Genomic DNA, 20,176 nt, shown 5'->3' on the forward strand with positions numbered 1-20,176 from the left:
GACGTCCGGAATCACATTGCGATGTTTCTTCTTGTGTTACGCATGCTATTTATTTATTAATTTTATTTTACTTTTCTTTCCAAATTAATGCCATTTCGTGACTGCAAATCACTCCACAAATATAACTGTTTCCATCAATTCACTTACCGCCTTTCTAGAGAAACAAATCTACACAATATATTCCAAAAACTAACTAAGCCGCATTACTTTCATAACAAAATTAGCACCTGGGTCGATCGCACTGCCATCTACTTGTCATCGTCTCGGGGAACCAGTTTCTTGGGTCTTTTTCCACACTACCTTATTCAAGGCGCTGTACTCTTTGTATATACATTTGTTACAAGCAAAAGCCATGCATCCCATAATTTATCAAGTATAAGGATATACTATCAATTTTCACACCTATGCATTTTAATATTTAAACATGTGAGATTTGTTAAAATTTAATGAAAATTAATGTTAATTTTCTTCGTTACTAGTAAAGAAAGAGTAACCCCTTTGTAGTTCATACATGTAACATTCTACAAATTAACATGCAATGTTAATTGAATATTATCCATTGTCTAGTGCCTTAATTATGCTTATTCTAACACTGCATTTTGTGAGAGCACCTCTTTGCTCATCTTCAAGTTAACAAATTTCTTTTTGGTGATGGTGGGGATCGAACCTATGATAGATGTGTACAAATCTAGTGTACTAACCATTGCCTTCATAGCAATGGCTCAAAACCCTATAACTCACTGTGTAGAATTCAAGCAAATATAGTCCCCTCTGCTCAAAAGTTAGAAATGGTAGGATAAGTAGAGCAAAAACTAGTACATAATTGCAGGGGTACTGTGGTTGGCTGATTAGTGGACTGGATTTGTAATCAAATCACAGGTCTGTCCTAGGTTCAATCCCCACCATCGGCAAAAATAAATCTGTTCACTTGAAGATGAGAGAAGAGGTGATCTTTTGAAATGTAGTGTTACAATAAGTATAGTTAAAAGCACTAAACAATTAATATTGTACAATTAACTTTGCATGCTAATGTATAGAGTGGTCACACATACACCCCTTTATTTTCGATAATACAATGATTATGGTTGAATACTTGACATGCACACATACCCGAGTTTGAGAGTCCAGAACATTGGTATGAAGACAGTCATTTTCGTAGCACAGCTGAATTCTGTCATGTTCTGGCAGATGTTTTGGGGGAGATAATCCAGGGTGAAGGCATCTTCCACAACTGCTCCTAACTCTTGCATTGTGTGATGCTGGTTATTTCTAACTCGGTCATTGATGAACCGCTAGAGGTGAGGTCGAGACTAGAGGAGCTGGGTAAGCTTCAGAACCTCTTTTCCAATCCACCATCTGTGTGCCAGAACATTGCACAGAATTTGGCTGTGCTACAAAAATAACAGTCTCCACACCAATGTTCTGGACTCTTAAGCTACCAGGTATATGTGCATATCAAGCATTCAACCAATAACATGATAGTGTAGAAAATAAAGGGGAATATGCCCACTTTGTGACCACTCTGTAGAACCACTGTCACTAACATTCAGAGAATTATTCTACAAGTTATAGATAATCTAGAAATAAGTACCTGTTAAAGTAAGTTGGTTACTTTTTCATGACTAACTGTGAATTACTTTTGAGCAAAATAACTGTAACTTAGTCCCTTTTAAAAAAGTAACAAAGTAACTTTCCAAAACTTCCAAGGCAACAAGAAAACCAGTATACAAACAACACTTGAGTACAAGGTCGGCACCCTGAATAGCATGTCACAACACACCATTTGCCGAACTGTAGCCTGGAAGGGCTATTCCAGCCAATGTCCTACTAGGTACTAAGTTGGTGTCACTAATAAAGTGGACTGTCAGTGGACAGACACATATTCTAAGTTTGTTACACGCATTGAGAATGAGACAAAGAATATAATTAATTTTTTTTATTCTTCATATATGATTTATTCTACAGCATTTGTAACATTCCACTGTAGTTAAAATTCATTACAAACACATAAAATTACACTGCCTGCAGTGACATATATAGAAATGAAGGTACAGAAGCTTCATCTGGAACATATGAATGGATAGCTTACATTGTTCAAAAGAATCCAAATTGAGACATTAATAAACCTCTTCAAAAATCATTTCTCACTTCATATACAGTGTTCATGTGATTTCTAACCCATAAATAAAGCACATTGCACTGTAACGTGAAAGTCCATCTTGATTTAAGGTTATTAGAGAATCTTGTGAAAAATTTCCCATATTGCTAAGAGATCACAGTTCCTCTTTCTCCCTTTGTCGGCCTGTAATCAGAGATATTAAAATTTATGTAGAGAAACCTTTGGAGAAAAAGTACTTTAGAAATATTTGTTTCATTCTCAATGCACACTACAAACTCATTTTAAGTTTGACATACACATTATTATACCTAGCTAACAAACTTTACAGTATTGCTATTAATTACGGGTAGGACAGATTAATCACTGCTGCATGGATGATAAAGATATTGGTATATTGGCAAAGTTGCAAATAATTTTACAGTCAGTATTTCTTGAAGTAGTGGGGCTGAATTGATACCAATGAATCAGTATTGGCCGATACCAATGGTATTGGTATTAGAAAGTATTGCTTGGAATTTAGTTACTGATATTTTTCTGATGTTTTGGTCTTTTACAGGATCCACAAAAATGCCACACAACACTTATCCTTGAAATATGCAAATTTTGAAGATTTCATTTATTTTCCAGCAGTACTGTGTGAAAAACTCAATTTTGTGTATTTTAATATTCTGATGTAACTTGAATATTTTAAATCAAAACTCTTGGTAAATTCATGCATAAAATTGAGTGGAATACTTACACACTAATATAAATCAATATTTTGAACAACTTTTAACTGTTACAATTTTGAAGCATTGGCATAGCTATTGGTGGGAATTGGTATGAGCGTAAGTATGGGTATTTGTTCAGTCCTAATAGTCTTTACTTCAGTGAACTATTCTACAATTTCTTATTGTTTTCATGAATTTTTAAAATTTAATTCATACACCTTGGCTTTCAGTGGCGTATGCTGGTTCTAACGAGTGGATAATCTCCAACCCTTGATCCTCAAACTCCAAAAGTTTCTGTGCAATTTATGTCAGGATCCATATCGGATTTATGAATATTGTGTGGGAATGTTTGTCTTATTGCTGCGACCACAATCAATTAATTCTTGTAATTGCAGTTTAATACATATCTGTAGAATTTCAAATAATAAAATAAGACAGTATTATAAAGCCATAAAAAAAAACCTGTGAAATATAAAATGAAAGACGTGCACTAGTGAAATAAAAAAAAAACAATATTAATTTAATTGAAAAATTCAACTTATCCCAGGACCCGATTACTTGTAGTTGAACTCCAGTCTTCTTGTTTGCAAGGTGAACTTCCCAATAACCCAAAATTCCCGTTCCTGAGAAATTTCCCTGCCATAAAAAACACAGCTTCTATGTTTAGCGACGACACAAAAGCCTTCAGGAGAGAATTGCAGATGAGGGTTGTAGGAGGTCAATGGTTGACAGCGGAGGGAACGGCAAAGACTCTGGGGGTGGAGAGTGCTACCGGTGGACTCTCACCACAAGGAGGTTACCCTGCCCACGGAATCACCGCACCTGAGAGGCAGTGTTTCCTCCGCCCTCTTTCCTTCCTCCTCACCAAGGGTTGTAAAGGAAGCGGGTGGAATCTCACCCTTACGTCATTCCAAAGGCTGAAGAAAGGTTCCCGGACATTCAGCGGCAAATGGTTGGAAGCATTTGCACGCTGGAAGCAAAGAAATGTATGCATCGAAATTGGTTTGGAAGAATATTGCGAAGAAATGTATATTTTAAAAAAATAAATATAGCCGGGTCATCTGCGATTACCTAGATGACCCAGAGTATACGCTGCTGTTGGCTTTGCATTTTTGAAAAGGAACAATTTTTTTCTGTCAAAAATGCATTACTGTGGTACAATAATTATCTAAAGTGAATGAATCATCCAGGTCCTTCATTAAATGTTTGCCATTTTATATCGGTCTGGTACAATATCTAATACTGAAATCTATGGTTCATGGTTTGCCAAGTGGTTAATGTCTAGTGATGCAAAGTTAGCAAATAAAATCCCATCGCTGCTGTAATTATATAGAAGAAACAGGAGCAATGGCTTGGGAACCATTACATTAAGCAGGTAACAATGATCAATAGTGATTTATTTATAATTATGAGCAGCACTTCTTTCACCAGGCCACAATTAGTGATATTTTAAAAACATATTTGTAGTATCTTCAGACCCAATGGAGTTATAAGAAGCAACCAGATGTGAACAGGAAGTTTTGAAGCATTGCCACTTGTTCCTTATTACAGGACACACTGTTAATTCTTACAAATAAAATGAAATTATCTTGCAGCACAAGACATGAGGCATTATCCTGTATCAGTGGAATGCCTGGGATTTTCGTAAATGGAGAGGAGTCTTCTATTTTAGTGGTCAGTCCTATATTTGGCATCCTCTTTTTTTAATAATAATAATAATACTGGTCTTACTGATTACTGATTTTTTAGGAATCATGGGAATGCCATATCACAAACTAGTAAACGAGCCATGGTGGTTCAAGTGGTTCATTCAATAAGAGGACATCTGACTGACATGTAGGGGACCCTACTTTGATTCTCTAGGTGGGTGATGGAATTTTTCCGACCTTGTCCCTGCATCAAGCAGCTCTGAGGTCCACGCTGCCTCAGTTAAATAGGTACCTAGTGGCAACCCTGTTGGTTAAAGGCAGCCAGAGCATGGCATTGATCACATCACCTCCACAAATGGCCAAGATTGTGAACTGATACTGATACAGTGGCGACTTGTGGAATTTTTGGGGTGTAGGAAGTTATGGTAAACACACTGAGGAAAGTTTTCGAAAAAGCGTTCAATTACACAGTGACATGTATTGCCTGTACCTTGGATTAGCCATTAGATTTGTAATGTTAGCTGCAGCCCTCCCTGGCTGTCATGTGTGGATTAAGATTATTATTATACAATTATTATTAATTTACTATTATCATTTTCTAATGACTGTAGTAGTTTTAAGTTCAATTTTATTTTGCTATTTTGGAGTTGTGAACTGCGTTATTGATTATAAGCAACATTAGGAATTTCGACCATTCAAAAAAAAAAAAAAAAGTTTAACTTAGTGTTTGAAAAAAGTTGAAGAAAATTCTATGACTGGTAATGGTGTCCGTTTGTTTTATTTGTGACTTCCAACTTTCTACCGATTTCCTTTTATAAAATGTTCCTACCTTCTTAAATCGGGGAGGATAAAGAAAAGATGAAAACAAGAGGATGGATCAGAGCCTGTAAAAGCTTGTCCCTTGGTCGGCATACTTCCTTTTGTTTGAAACAAGTCTGCTAGAGAAGTACAAACAAGGTCTGGAGATTTTCTTAAAAATAAGATGATGCTGGATTTTACATTATGCCAAACACAGAGTGCTAGGTGCCAACGAAGTTCAAATTTTGCTAGGTTTGGAACCTTTATGCTAGAGTTGGAATCACTGTTGAGGAACCCACGGGACCTTCCTCGTCGACCGTATAACTGGGCAACCCCCCACGTACCCCCCTCCCTTGCACTGCCCCTCACCCATCTGCCTGTATTACGATGAGAAAGGTTCCTTAGCGGCAGGCAAAGACGGTCTTTGGGCAACAGATCTGGAACGAGTGGGTGATAGCTAGCACATTGACACTTGACAGTCGAGTAGCAAACCTTGATTGCGCTCAATATTTTATAATGCTCATTGAACTTTTAAAAAGTAGAAAACTGGAAATAAGTATAAATGAAACTGTAGGAAGTTCCTCACTTCCTACATGGAGGAATCACCACTGCTGACAGGTCAATATAGAATCATTGTTGTCTCATGTCAGATTAATGGAGGCCAATTGAGTTAATTTATTTGGTAGGTATTTAAGTCTTACAAATTTTGGCTTTGCTTTATACCTCTGGATGTTTCTGAAATACTGACAAATGACATGGACGACCACCACACATGGGTGCTTTTTCAGTTGTTTTTTTCTTTTCTTTTTCTGATTACTACCCTGAGAGGAGAAGTAATGACGTTTTAAATATAGCTCTCTGGATTCCTTGAATGTACAGAAGACACATTTTATTGAGGCACTAATTTTTATTCTGGTGCACAAAGCCATTATGTATTATTTTAGAGATGTTACTACAACATGAAAGATATAGCTACTTAGCAATGTTAATGTAGAACCATTGTCACTAACATTAAGAGAATTATGTAGCTACTTACTCCTTTCCTAGGGAAACATTGGATGCCTTTACTCCTACAGGGATACCATGCTTATGCAGTGTACGTCTTAGCATATCCTGCACTTCTTGACTGTATGCATCAAAGTCAAAAACATTCCTCACAACACTAGCTAAGCCTTCATCAGGGAATTGCTTAAAAGAAAAGAAGGATAAACAACTTTCTATTACATCATCAAAACAATAAGGAATAAGGAAAGAACAAGTAAAATCTGATTTGTATTTGCAACATTGTTTCATTTAGTTCTATCTCTCTGGTTTAATCATGATAATGAGGATGAGTGGTGTATTGATGAAGAAACAAACACAACAAATCAAACCAAAATCCTGGCTTCATAGCACAATAACCTAAACATAAAAAGAAAGTCACGCACATGCAAGGTGAGCAGCATCAAAATTGGGATAACAATGATAATTATTTTTTTTAAAAAAAATTATACTGAACAGAGGTGCTCAAAAATATATTTTTTTAAAATAACTGCATACAATAAATTGTGCATTGATAAATGTACAGCATGGATCAGGTATACCTACTGGTGACAATTGTTTTCTTTCTTTAAAATTTTAATGTACTGTCATTTATTGTTTGCAATAAAATTAGAGATGGACAGATTAATTGGTACTCTATTAGCATTGGCTGATACAGGCATATAAGTTATCAATGAAATATTTCTGTAAATAGCCTGTGATTAAGCACAAAATTCTTCTATTTTGTCATTGTTTTTGTGAATATAACTTTATAATTTATGAATACTACTTTTGTATGGCAAATTCCAAAAACTCACGACTATAGCCCGGTTACATACATTAATGAGGTTTTAGGTATTACTTAAAATTTTATATCAATGTATCTGTAATAAAAATTCGATATTGGAAGTTAACAAAACCACAATTGACTTCAACATAAATGGATAAATGTGGTACATCAAGAGCCTTAGAAATGAACACTATTCTATCCTTTTACAATATGTAACCTGTCACTATACACCTTCTTTAAATCACTAATGAGTACTGTTTAATACAATCAAAGTAGTAACTAGTGCCATGTGCAAGAAAAACTGAAAGTTTTATGTCCTAGTTCCAGTGCTTCATTTGTAACCTAACAGATGTCCAGTCTGTAATGCAGCTCATCTCATACTCTTCCTAACATGTTTTGTCAATTGTATTGATAGCTGAAAATAATGACGAATATCAATTAATATCCAGTGAACCAACTCTTGAAGCCCTGCTAAACAGGTGTGTGAATTTGTTTTAACATAAGCAATCATGGAACATTTTCCTCGGGAGAGGCCACTTTTGTAAGTGGTGCAGTCTAGTAGTGAAGTAGTTGTAGCTGTACTGCATATTCTGACACCTACGAGGGGTCTGACTTTCTGATAATAGTGGTTTTAATAGGGTATACATTGCAGTTTCCCTGGTACTTATCCCTGGAAATGATATTATTTACTGGTACAGTGTATTTTGAAAAATTGTCCGTATAAGGTGTCAGGTAACTTTCACACTGGAGTGCCAAGCATCAAGCAACACAGGTCCCATCCACTCTGTGAAAAATCATTCACCGTGCATGTACAACTAACACACCAAAGGCAATGACAAGTGACATGCAGCTTGTCATGTCACTGTGTTACGAAAAGTTGCATTTATATCTGAAGTTTCATTTCCAAGTGGCACTCGTCACTCATCACTTTGGTATGAAAGCTCCCTAAGTTGATCACTATCAAGAAATAGTGACCCTGGGAAGTGTAGAAAATGGAATGTAAAATATGAAAGCGACCTTGGGAAGTGTAGAGAATGAATGTACTACAAAATTCATCTACCCTACCTGGAGATGCTTGACAATATTGACAACCTCCCGCGTGGAATAAGGATAAGCAACAAGCCCTTGGTCTGCCAGGCTCCTCAGTTCCCCAAAGGCCTTCACAAGCTTTGTTAATGTTTTCTCAGGTACATCTGGGCCATAGCTTTTCAAGAGAGCTATTTCAGACTCTTCACTTGGGTTGTCTACTGCATGGCAACTGAACAGGTCACCTACAAAGAGATCAATGCATGTGTTTATAGAGTTACAGTGTGTCCGAGAAGTCCCCGTACACTTAGGTTTGAGTATCACAGAGAGCAATGTCAGTGTAATTTTAGTTTATTTATTAAGTACATACTATAGTTCAGTACTTACATATACGAACTATGTATCCAGTGCTGTACACACAGATGTATGCATCTCCATGTCCTCCTTGACATGTTGCGGAGCATCTGAGAAGTTATCTCTCGTAATGCTTCCTCCACACTTTCACACAATTCTTCATCTGTCCTGTACCGATGATGAGAGACATGTGACTTGATTATTCCCCACAATGAGTTGTCAGTTGTTGTAAGGTCCAGGCTTGGTGGGGGCCATTTCAATGGGGATGGAGATGTTGGAGAACCACACCCAATCCAGCACCCTGGAAATTGTTTACTAAGGAAATTACGCACCTGAAGAGCAAAATGGGCTGGAGCCCCATCCTGCTGTACCCACACACAATCCATGATTCCCTTCTCTTGCAGCTGAGGTATTAACCACGTTTGCAACCTATGTAAATAAGAATGTCCATTCACATATTCATCAAAATAATATGGTCCGAACAAGTATCGTTATGTCATCTCGGCCCATATCATAACATGAGGCAGGTTTTGTTCCAACTCTTGCACATAATGAGGATTTTCCTTAGACCAGAAGACCACATTCCTCCTGTGTGAACTGCGATATATCGCACATTCATCTGAAAATAACACTCGCGAGCGAGAAACAGCATTTGGAAATTGTGTCAACAAAGCACAGCAGGCTGCAACATGCTGCTCCATGTCATTGTCAGAAAATCCATTCACAAACGTCGGTCTAAATGCTTTCATATGCAAATCTTTTTTTAATATGGTCATGGATTGTTGAAGGCAGTATATTCAGTTCAGCTGTCCTCTTGCGAATCGATTTATTTGGAGACATCGCAATTGACCGAGCAACAGCAGCACATGTTTCCTCACGCGTCTTCTTACGTTCACTGTCTTTGACACATCCTGAAGCAATCGCACGTTTCTCCCAATCAAGCAAGGTTGCTTTACGAGGTGGGTCCTTGCCAAAGCGATCTCTGAAAGCAGTCATTACCTGTGTCATTGTTTGCCCTGTGTGTGCTCATTAGTGCACCCACACACATGCTACTAACCGTTCCTCAACTGTGTAACCGCAACCACTCACATCAGCCATGGCTTCACAACTGAAATGCTCCACACGACCTTGAATGCAGGGATACCAGACAGTGCTGTCTGTGACCATGAAAGCAGTGTTACCAATACCACAACTAAAATTACACTGACATTGTTCTCTGTGATACACAAACCTAGGGGTATGGTGACTTCTCAGACACCCTGTACATCGTAAACTATATATGTTGTAACAACCTTCATACTACTCACAACAGTAGTAATTGAGCACCCATCCTTTTGAGGGGTTTATCCAGAATTTTCGATTGGGGAGGGACGAAAAAGTAAACTTGGAAACAAATTATCCATAAGTTTGGTCTTTGTGAAAAACAAAAGAAGGATATTCTCTCCTGACAATGGTTCTTTATTAGCATGCAATGTTAATTGAATGCTTTATATATTCTAACACTATATTTCAAGAGAGCATCTCTTCTTTCACCTTCAGATGAATAAATTTCATTCTTGCTGGTGGTGGGGATCTAACCTTCTAAGGAAATAGAAATAGTAACTTAAATGTAGAAAAAATAGTATAGAATTCTGGGGGGAGAGGTAGGGGGTGTTGTGGATTTGTAGTAAAATTACAAGTTAGGAGAGAAGGAAAATCTGAAGTCAGTACTGAAGTTGGCAGGTCTTGATGAATATTGGTTACAAGGGCAAACAGAAGGAGCTAAGCCAAGTGCTTAGCTCTGCTTAGCCAACTCTGAGTGCTTAGCCCCCACTACTGGTAAAAATACATTTGTTTATCTGAAGATCAGAAAAAAGTGTTTTCTCAAAATTTGGTGTTAGAATAGGTGCTAGCAGCCAGTAATGTGCAATTATACATTGCATGCTAATTTAAAGGGTCATAAAAACTGGGTGGTATTTTTTTTAAAAATTTTTGTTATTTTACATTGCTTTTGTGCTAATTTGGGGTTATGAGGAAGAGTAAAGATTAGATAAAATTGATGAAGGGACACTCACAGACAATGGCAAGACTGGAACTCAAACCCAGAAACTTTGGTGGTGAGACTAAAAGTTGAGTGCTCAGCCATTGAGGTAGGGGGAGGGGGAAGGGTTTGAGTGGGTGAATAAAACAGTCACTCAAGATTTCTCACCATTCACATCACTGTTACCTCAGACACCAACTTTAGAACTAATAGAGTTGGAAAAATATTTTCAGACCATTCTGTAATGTTTTAACGTACTTTAAACTCTGTTCTCAGTATATTATTTTAAGAAGATAATGTAAAAAGTGCCATGTTTTTTCTATATTTCTTCTTACATGTTAAATAAATGCTTATTACATGAAAAAAGCCATATCATTATATTTAATATTCCCTGACTTTTTCAGTTTTTATTTTAAGTAATACCTTCACTTCCTTAATCATAGAACAATTTTTCTAGGACAATTGGGAACCCTGATTAAGGAAAAGGAAAATTAAAAGGTAATAATAAGAAACTAGTTTGCCAAGCATGGATGCAATTTTTTTATCTATCACCACTAAAAGTCCAATGGTTGTAAAACATTGTAAACTAAAATATGTGAGAAAAAATATCCCATGAAACAAAATATATATACCTAGTGCTCCGAAGAAATCATTTCCCAAGAAAGGGAAACCAGGTCTGTTGGCTAATACAATCATTCTGAACTCTGGATGCATTGGTATTATGCTGCCCAATTGAGCACTAGCTCTAGGATCACCTGAAGGAACAATTCTTCGACCGTCTGAAAGAATCATCTCTCCTGATTCAACGAGTGTCTGGAAGGAGTAAAAATGACATTGATCATGATTTTGGTGTAGATACTTTTTATTTAGGGCAAAACTATGAACCTTAAGTTTGAGCTTATTGTATCTTAGGTTCAAAATTATCACAACAACATATTCATTTTTACAGCATTAAATGATTAACTGAAGCTCACAATTTATAAATAACTAAAATCTTCTGATGGAATAATTAATGTTTCACCTTAGAGAAATACATTAACAAAGTTATACTGAGTTGATATCTATAAATGAAGAGGTCACTTTTGGCTAATTTGCGAAGATGGGGATGAGTGATGACATGATTAAATTGACGAATGGACACTCACAAACATCTATGCCCAGGCTGGAATTCAAACCCGGGACCCCTGGCATCTTAGCACAATGTGCTAACCACTCTGCCACGGGGGCCGGCAAAAGCCAAGGCATTCAATATATTAAGCGGGTCAGGAATAAAACTTGATAACCCATACTCCATTCAAAATTGAGTGCAGCTGCTGTACAGTCTCCAGTTGCTGTACAATAGTGTCATTAGCTGGTGTTGGTCAGAAACGTGTGCACCCACAGTGCAATGGATGAACTTTCACTTGCATTTTTCTCGATTTCATACTTTTGTGGGTTTATAAGTTTTACTCCCAAGCCAATCATATCATACCCTGATCTTATTGAAACTACATAATTACAAGAAATTAGGGGTTGATGTAAGCATACTGGTAAAATTACCGACAATTTTTCAAGGAAAACCCCCTGCAGTTTTACCTATTTACATACATTAAGGAGGTTCATGTTCAAGGAACATTTGGAATTTTACATGAGATCGGTAGAATATTGGTTATCAGCATTGGCAAAAATTTCATATTTCATCATCCCTGATAGAAATATGCAAATAATTACAATTGTTGAACATATAGTTTTTTCTTAAATGCAGAACAATATACAACATCATTTTGTATCTTACCTTTAAGATGCATGTTACATGTGTGGGGGCTTTATCTGCCTCATCTACAACTAGCACATGGCCTAATTTAACTGCACGAATCAATGGAGAATCTTCATACACAACCACGCCTTCCAACACAGTAGGCTGCAGGGTCAGTGTCTGGACTGTTGTGTCTCTGCAAGATTTTTAAGGTAAGTAACATCAAAACAGCAATTGGGCAAGTTAATATAATACCCAATGTAAAAAATAAATAAGAATTAATTCTATTTATCAGTGAAGGAACAGAATAATCAGGACCCTACTGACATAGGCATAATGGTGCATCACTAAAATTACTGATAATTATACTGATTTCAAAGATCTATATGGAGTCTGTACTATAATGCAAATTTTTCCATTTCGTTAATACTTTTATGAAAATAATGTGTAATTTATGTGACTTGGTTTTATAATACAGTTGCTTTGTCAAAGACAAAATCCATTTAATCGTGTGGTTTACCTAGGTTAATGAAGTATTTGTGTTCTTTGTAATTTTCTATCAAATCAGTTAATTTTATCAGTGCTTTATTAGATTAGCAAAACATCATTTCAGTCCATCTCTACTATTTATTTATTCTTGCAGATTTTTAAAATTTAAAATGAAAATGATACTGTGCAAACTTCACCAGTGGTTTCATAAACATTTCAGGCCACATCTTGTACGAGGGCTATCTTTTTTATCAACCTCTGATGGCAGAGCATCACGCAGTGTGATTGGCATCCCCCCTGCCACTACCACCACGACTGCCAAGGCCAACGCTTCAGTTGGAGCTGAGCGTCGGGCACGTAGAGATGTCTGCTACAATCGATTCTTTCGTCAAGTGCGAGGTGTGTAGTGTGATATGATTTGTACAGGCAGAGAAGCACAATCAATGCGGCTGCATACTGTGAGACATTGCACAGACTACGCAGAGGCATCCAGTACAAACGGAGAGGAGACTACGCAGAGCCATCCAGTACAAACGGAGAGGCATGCTGTCATCAGGCATTGTCTTGCTTCATGACAATGTCCGATGCGTGTTGCTGCGTCAGCCTAAGACCTTCTTCAACGATTCCACTGGAAAGTGTTTGATCACCCTCCCTACATCCTAGACCTGGTGCTGAGTAACTTCCACCTTTTCCCGGCGATGAAGAAGTGATTGGGAGGACGGCGCTTCTGCACCAATGAGGAGCTTCAGGATACCATGCAGACCTGGCTCAACAGACAGGGTATTGGAAAGCTGGTGCATCAGTACGATAAATGTCTGAATCTTCTTGGTGATTACGTTGAAAAGTAGATTATACGTGTATGTAACTTTTTTCAATAAACCCATTTTGCTATTCACTGTGGTTTTGATTTCATGCCCTATCGGAGGTTGAAAAAAAAATAGCCCTCGTATATGCCATGTCCCAAGATGTACATGTGTATGTATAGAAACACATCGACAAGCATAATGTTCTTAATTTATTACAGTGAATTTTGAGTAGCATAAATCCAAACCTAAATATTTAAACTATGAGCTTACCTGTGAAGCTGTATGTATTCTCTTGGTCTATTAATTAGAAACAGCAAACGGTCCACCAGCTTATTCTTCCCCACACCCTGATTCCCCACCAACAGAAGGTGTTCGCCAATTTGAAAATCTTGCAACAGCCATTCCAGCAACGAAACATGCTGTGGGAGAGAAAAAAAATACTTGTAACCAGTATTTAGATATGTTTAGAAAAGTTCTACAAAGTATTGTTATGGTTCCTCTTCTTCTATGGTGCAACAGCTCTTACATGAGCCTTATCTTCTATTAGAGTTTGCCTTTACGCTTTCCAATCCATTGCCTTTGTTCCCCAGTTTCAAAGTCCTGAATTTCCAATATATGTTAATTCAGCATCATTATTTCATTCTTGAGGGCCTATATCTTCTGATTCTTCCTGACTGAGGCAACACTTTCTGTTTACTAACAGTTCTCAAATGTTCAACCCCTTCAATGAGAGATGGATCCTGTCTCCTTTCATCACATGGTTTCTAGTAAGGGTTGACTACCATACTTTCCACTGCACATAACAGGAACCACCAAAGTCTAAAAACTGCAGGGCACAGATCGGAACTGAGAGTGAGAGACTAGAAGTGTCATGTCATTAAAGATTTGGCATCAGAGTTTCATTACTCCTACCCAAGTTCTATTATGATTATTAATGCACACTTAATTTAATTTCATGTTTAATTATAGTATTGCAACATACAGTAAAATATAAAATATGAAGCTGTTCACCTGAGGTATGTCAAAAAACAGGACATCCGGCACTTTTGTCTTTGTAGCAGTTTTGTATCTTGGAGCTTTGGTCTTTCCTATCTGAACAGATGTTTCATCCACAGTGCACAAAGGAGGCAAATCACTTGTCTGCTTCTGAGAATGGGTATTAGAGATGCCTGCATTATGCAGAGCTGTCTCAAGGGCCTGCTGGGCTGTTGTTGGCAAAAACCTAAAAATATACAAAGCTTTAATTAATACCTTATTCAAGGAAAAATGTCTTACTGTCCTAAGAACTTTCAACACATCCCATTGCCAATACTTTCTAACTGTAATGGTATTATTAATATTTTTACTGCTCTCTCAATAAACATGTGAAAAGAACATGGAATGTTTAAACTCCTGCACAATCATAATCCAGGAGAATATGGGAGTGACCTTTTCGAAACACATTCAAATGACAACTTCTCTTCCATGCGAAAGCAAAATCTCATAGGCTATCAAGGCTCCGTCAGCTGGACCACAGCTAGCATAATCCTCTGTGGGGTTTATGTTCTGTCCATTTGTGTTTGCGATCATCCCTTTATCACTTTCATCCAATCATCATTCATCTTCATCATTGCAATTAGTCAAAAGTGGCAGACAAGCGACCTTAAACAATCATTTAAATAAAAAAATGAGTCTTCATGCTCCTGGAGGCACTTACACATACATAAATATATAAGTACAAATTAAGATAAATAATTGTATTTCTTGTATTCTTTCTCATCTCCCGCTTTCTTTTACTTAACTATATGCATGAAAAATAATGGTGAATAAATAAAAATATTGCATTTGCTGAATACAGGGCTGATCAGACCACTCACTTCCTCACACCAAATCATTAAATACAGGAATAACCTTACATTTAGCCCTTTTTTATCAACCTAAATACATGCTGATGAATTAACAGGTTATAATTACCTTGCCAGGCAGGCACGATGGACTATATTGTACGCATCATCAGTTGGATATGATGCCACTCTACGAGCAATCCTAAGAAGCTGCCTGGTTGACAGAGATCCTGCTATGGACTGGATGGTCTTGTCCTCAGATTCTCTTAAAATATGAGCAAGCTGAACTATTTTGTGAATAGTGGGGTGGACATCTCTATACTGCAAGTAAAAATTGAAATCAAGACATTATTAACACATCACGGTGAGCAATGTGCTAGTACTAAATAGGTTAATATAAAAACCTCTGGTGGACAACAACAAAAGACCTAAGACACAAGACGTAAGACACAAATCTGACAGACTTGAACTCTTTGATGACTATTTGTGTAGCAGATGTATTTACAAGTACAGCGTGTCCGAGACGAAACACCCTAATTTAAAACACTTATACTGAACATAATAAACAACCAAGACAATTTTGTTAGGTGGTATATGGTAGATAAGCTGTGGAAATTTTAATTATGTAATGTAATAGCAAGATCATTTTCATTGCAGGTGCTGAAAACCGAAAAAAAGGAAAATGACAACGAATGCTGAAAAAGCACAAACCGTGTGGTGGTATGCAGAATTAGGGTCGATTATCGCACTTCAACGACGTTTCCGTGCAGAGTATCACATCACAGAGACCCTCCAGATGCCAAGAGAAACAAGGCATGGAAAGCAGCGTTTCTAGAGACAGGATCTGTTGCTAAGAGGTATGGTGGTGGCACTTCAAGAACATCAGAGGAGAATGTTCGGTGCATTTCAGATACACTTGCAAGAAGTCCCAAAAATCTGTTCGTCTGGTGTCACGTGAGCTTGATGTCCCAAAATCAACTGTTCACGATGTGCTACACAAGCGCCTAAAGCTTTATGCATATAAATTGCAATTGTTACATGAGGTGAAACCCGACGATAAACCCAAACGAGCAACGTTTTCCGAAGACATTCTTCAGAGCATCGAGGAAGACAACAACTTTTTGGCCAAGATTATGTTTTCTGATGAGTCAACATTTCACCTCAGTGGTAAGATCAACAGACACAACGTGCGGATTTGGGGTAGTGAACATCCTCGAGAGGCCATAGAGTATCAACGAGACAGCCCGAAGGTCAACGTTTGGTGTGGCTTACTCAAGGATGAAGTTATTGGACCTTTTTTCTTTGCAGAGGCAACCATCACTGGTCACACATATCTTGATATGTTAGTTAATGTTCCCTCAGATAAGACATTGACACCCACACCTGCTCTTCCAGCAGGATGGAGCACCTCCACTGGCATTTGGAAGTTTGGAACACATTGACCGAATAATTCCCACAAAGATGGATTGGGAGAGGTGGTCCAATTACCTGGCCACCCCGATCGCCTGACACTACTCCCCCGGATTTCTTCCTGTGGGGGTATGTTAAGGACAAGGTGTACTCTATCAAAGTGACAACTTTGGAACAGCTTCATGAGAGGATTAGAGCTGCTATTGAGACAGTTACGCCACAGATGCTACAGGCTACCTGGTGTAAAATCGAGTATCGATTAGACATATTCGTGGGGCACATGTAGAAATAGTGTGATTGCACAAACAAAACTTCATAACTATGTGTATCCATTGTTGTATCAATCTTCTTTATGCATGTCGTATTACAGACAGTTCAAATTAGGGTGTTCCATCTCGGACACCCTATATATTTGGCACACACAGGAGATGTACTATGTAGAAATTTCAGCGAAAAATGCAGGCTCAACCAGGACTCGAACCCAAGTCTCTGGCATACTGTGTCATTGCCAGAGACAATTCCACACAGGTAAAACAGTGACAGCAGAAAATCAGGCAAAGCCAGGGTTGGCTCAGTATCTCAGTTGGTAGAGCAATGGCACTGTAGGCCAGAGACCTGGGTTTGAGTCCTGATCGAGCCTGCATTTTTCATTTAAATTTCTACAAGTATGCAAGTATTTTCTATTGATAACAAACCTGTAATGAAGAAAGATGAGTTACTTGTTGTTGACTTGGTGTTTTAAGTCCACTTTATGCACAGTAAGGCTAATCGGGACTCGGCCTACAGTTTTAAAGTGGGATCCGAACCACTTGTACCTCCACCGGGTATCGAACTACTTACTGTCTATTAGCTAATAATGGCATACAGTATATTTCTAACCAATGAGCACACAGTGCAGTGATGGATCCCACTTTAAACTGTAGTTTAAGATTTGACATAGTTGTATTTCACCCTCCCCTCAAGAAGCACATGAAAATCTGAACAGTAGTTCTTCATGGTATCCATCTACTATCACTAACACTTTTAAGCAAATACAATAAAGCAAGCACAGTTGTTATGTAGCAACGTTTCAGCTTTACAGCTCCATAGGTAAAGCTGGAACATCTTAACCATCCCCTCCAAAAAGCTTCTTCTAGAGTAATAATTAGGGCCCAGATAGTTATGCACTCAAAATATCTAAAATATGTTGAATTTGTAAAAGAAAGTAGAAAATAATCAGCAGTGATAGAAGGAAATAGCAAGTTATTTTATTAAGAAGACAATACGTCCAACGAATAGACGTAAAATACAATTTTAGTAGTGGTTGTTGGCTCTAAAATATGCAAGAAGCTTATATATACGATTCACATATGGATTTGCATATGTAATGTGCATTGCAGGGTCCCCACTGATTGCATTACATGTATTTCATTTGTAAACTGAAAATAACATTAATTTAGGAGGTCCAATACCTCACCTTACAAGTAGAGGCCCCTTTGTGAATGGAGGGCAAGATCTGAACCCTCCCGTCCCCTTCGTAAATCCCAGCCTGTAGATTAAAACTCCCTCCAATCCTCCTACCAGGGGTTCACCACCGAAAGGGACAGCAGAAGACATGGGAAAGCTGAGCAACTATTCCTGGTGTCGATACATGGTTTTCCTAAAGTCCTTCCCACATTTAAATTCACATTATGTCATACACATATGTATAAATATTATGACTGCTTCTCACAAAGATAATCTTGCTTTTCAAAGGTCCCAGTAGTAGTGCAATAGAATAGAACAATAAATTATATTACACAAATATCTACACGTAACAGATAATTACCAGACGCTTGATGATGTGGAGCTCCTCCTTTATGCTTAGAGGCCTCATGTGGTGATACAAGAACAAACTCAACATTTCAGCTGACAACCACTGACCCATACTACCACCTTAAATAGAAAAAATGTATCATTTCCATGAAAAAGTAAAGAACAATTCGGAAAAACTATAAAACTAAAATTTAATTACTATACATGTTGCTTCTAATATGCAGCATCCAGATAATGTGTTCCATGAATTAAGGATCTGTTACAACCAAAATAAGATTCAAATAAAATGAAATATTGCAAATAATTTTATAAATTATTTAATATTATAAACAGCATATTCTAACTTATTATATGTGGTTATGTTAGGGCTACCATATTTTGAAATGATAAAAAGAGGACATTTTCTTCGAAAACCACACACACCATCAATTTATTCACAAACATGAAAACATTACATAAATCACACAATTTATCACCATTAAATAAAATTACTTTATTTTATCTTCATGTTCACTGCCAGGTTTCGTGAAAAACTGAGTCAGTTTTGTAGATGAAGCTTCACCTCTGACGGCTCTTTTGTGCTTCTTCCACTCCACGTGTGCTTGCAAGTCTAGCCCTCCTTTGTTTGCCACAGACACATATGTACCGGGTTTACAAACCATACACTCGCCTTCAAAATCGTCTCTACCACGTCTAAAACATGAATACTTTTCTTGTAACTCATTAGTAAACTTACACTTTCTTTTAGGCATATTAGTAGCTTACACTGTGTTCGCAAAGTCTAACTTCCACTTCGAAACACGAACAAACGAATGACGCGGAAATCACATCGACTGGAACTTGAAACTGAAACAACAAACGACTAACGCTTAGCTCATCATCCAGTACTGCCAACATCAGACGTTTAATGATTCGAAAAGTTGTAACTTCGTGATCTCTGACCTATGATGATTGGATAAAAGTAAAAACCCGGACATTTTAACAGAAAGTAAAAACCCGCCTGGATGCAAATTTCAGGGTCCGAAAAGAGGACATGTCCGGGAAAACCAGGACGTATGGTAGCCCTAGGTTATGTTTTACAACCTTCTCGTTTGTGTCATTAGACAAATTATTCATTCGAGATGAAGATGGCCCGTGTTCTCCTGAAACGTTACATCAAAAAACATGCTTAAATTATTGTAACAACTGTAAACTACGAGAGGAATACAATAAAAGCAATATGTACACACAATATTGAGGTACGCCCGACCCTGTGGCTGAGTGGTTAGCACATCGCGCTGCGATGCCAAGGGTCCCGGGTTCGAATCCCGGTCGGGTATGGTTGTTTGCGAATGTCCATTTTCATCCATTTCATCATTTCATCACTCATCGCCATCTTCGCAAATTAGCCAAGAGGCACAAAACGCGAAGTAAAATAAACTAAATCAATCAATCAATCAATCAATATTGAGGTACGTGTAATAGACATTATGGAGTAGAGAAGAAACCAGTATGATGAATTACATATAGAGTTTAATCATAACCAAATGACTGGTTGTCTCACAGTTGCCAGGTATTTTGTTTGTCATCAGATATTTTATGTAGTGTTACTAAATGTTTCTTTCTTGATTGCAAATTTTCTTGACTTTTCTCT

General features: G+C 37.5%; 1 protein-coding gene across 1 annotated transcript in view; it reads right to left on the reverse strand.

Moving 5' to 3' along the window:
- The window catches only part of LOC145984974 (von Willebrand factor A domain-containing protein 8-like), a 443,428-nt gene that overhangs the window by 97,029 nt on the left and 326,223 nt on the right, over positions 1–20,176 (reverse strand). The window contains exons 12-19 of the mRNA XM_083118428.1: positions 18,557–18,663; positions 15,470–15,660; positions 14,528–14,738; positions 13,787–13,935; positions 12,261–12,417; positions 11,119–11,299; positions 8,152–8,357; positions 6,313–6,464 (exon numbers count right to left, since the gene is read on the reverse strand). Of these exons, the coding sequence (XP_082974554.1) occupies positions 6,313–6,464; positions 8,152–8,357; positions 11,119–11,299; positions 12,261–12,417; positions 13,787–13,935; positions 14,528–14,738; positions 15,470–15,660; positions 18,557–18,663 (1,354 nt within the window). The remainder of the gene's footprint in view (positions 1–6,312; positions 6,465–8,151; positions 8,358–11,118; positions 11,300–12,260; positions 12,418–13,786; positions 13,936–14,527; positions 14,739–15,469; positions 15,661–18,556; positions 18,664–20,176) is intronic.

Source organism: Lepisma saccharinum, chromosome 3, assembly GCF_977018435.1.
Source record: "Lepisma saccharinum chromosome 3, izLepSacc3.1, whole genome shotgun sequence".
In the NCBI taxonomy this organism is placed as follows: Eukaryota; Metazoa; Arthropoda; class Insecta; order Zygentoma; family Lepismatidae; genus Lepisma; species Lepisma saccharinum.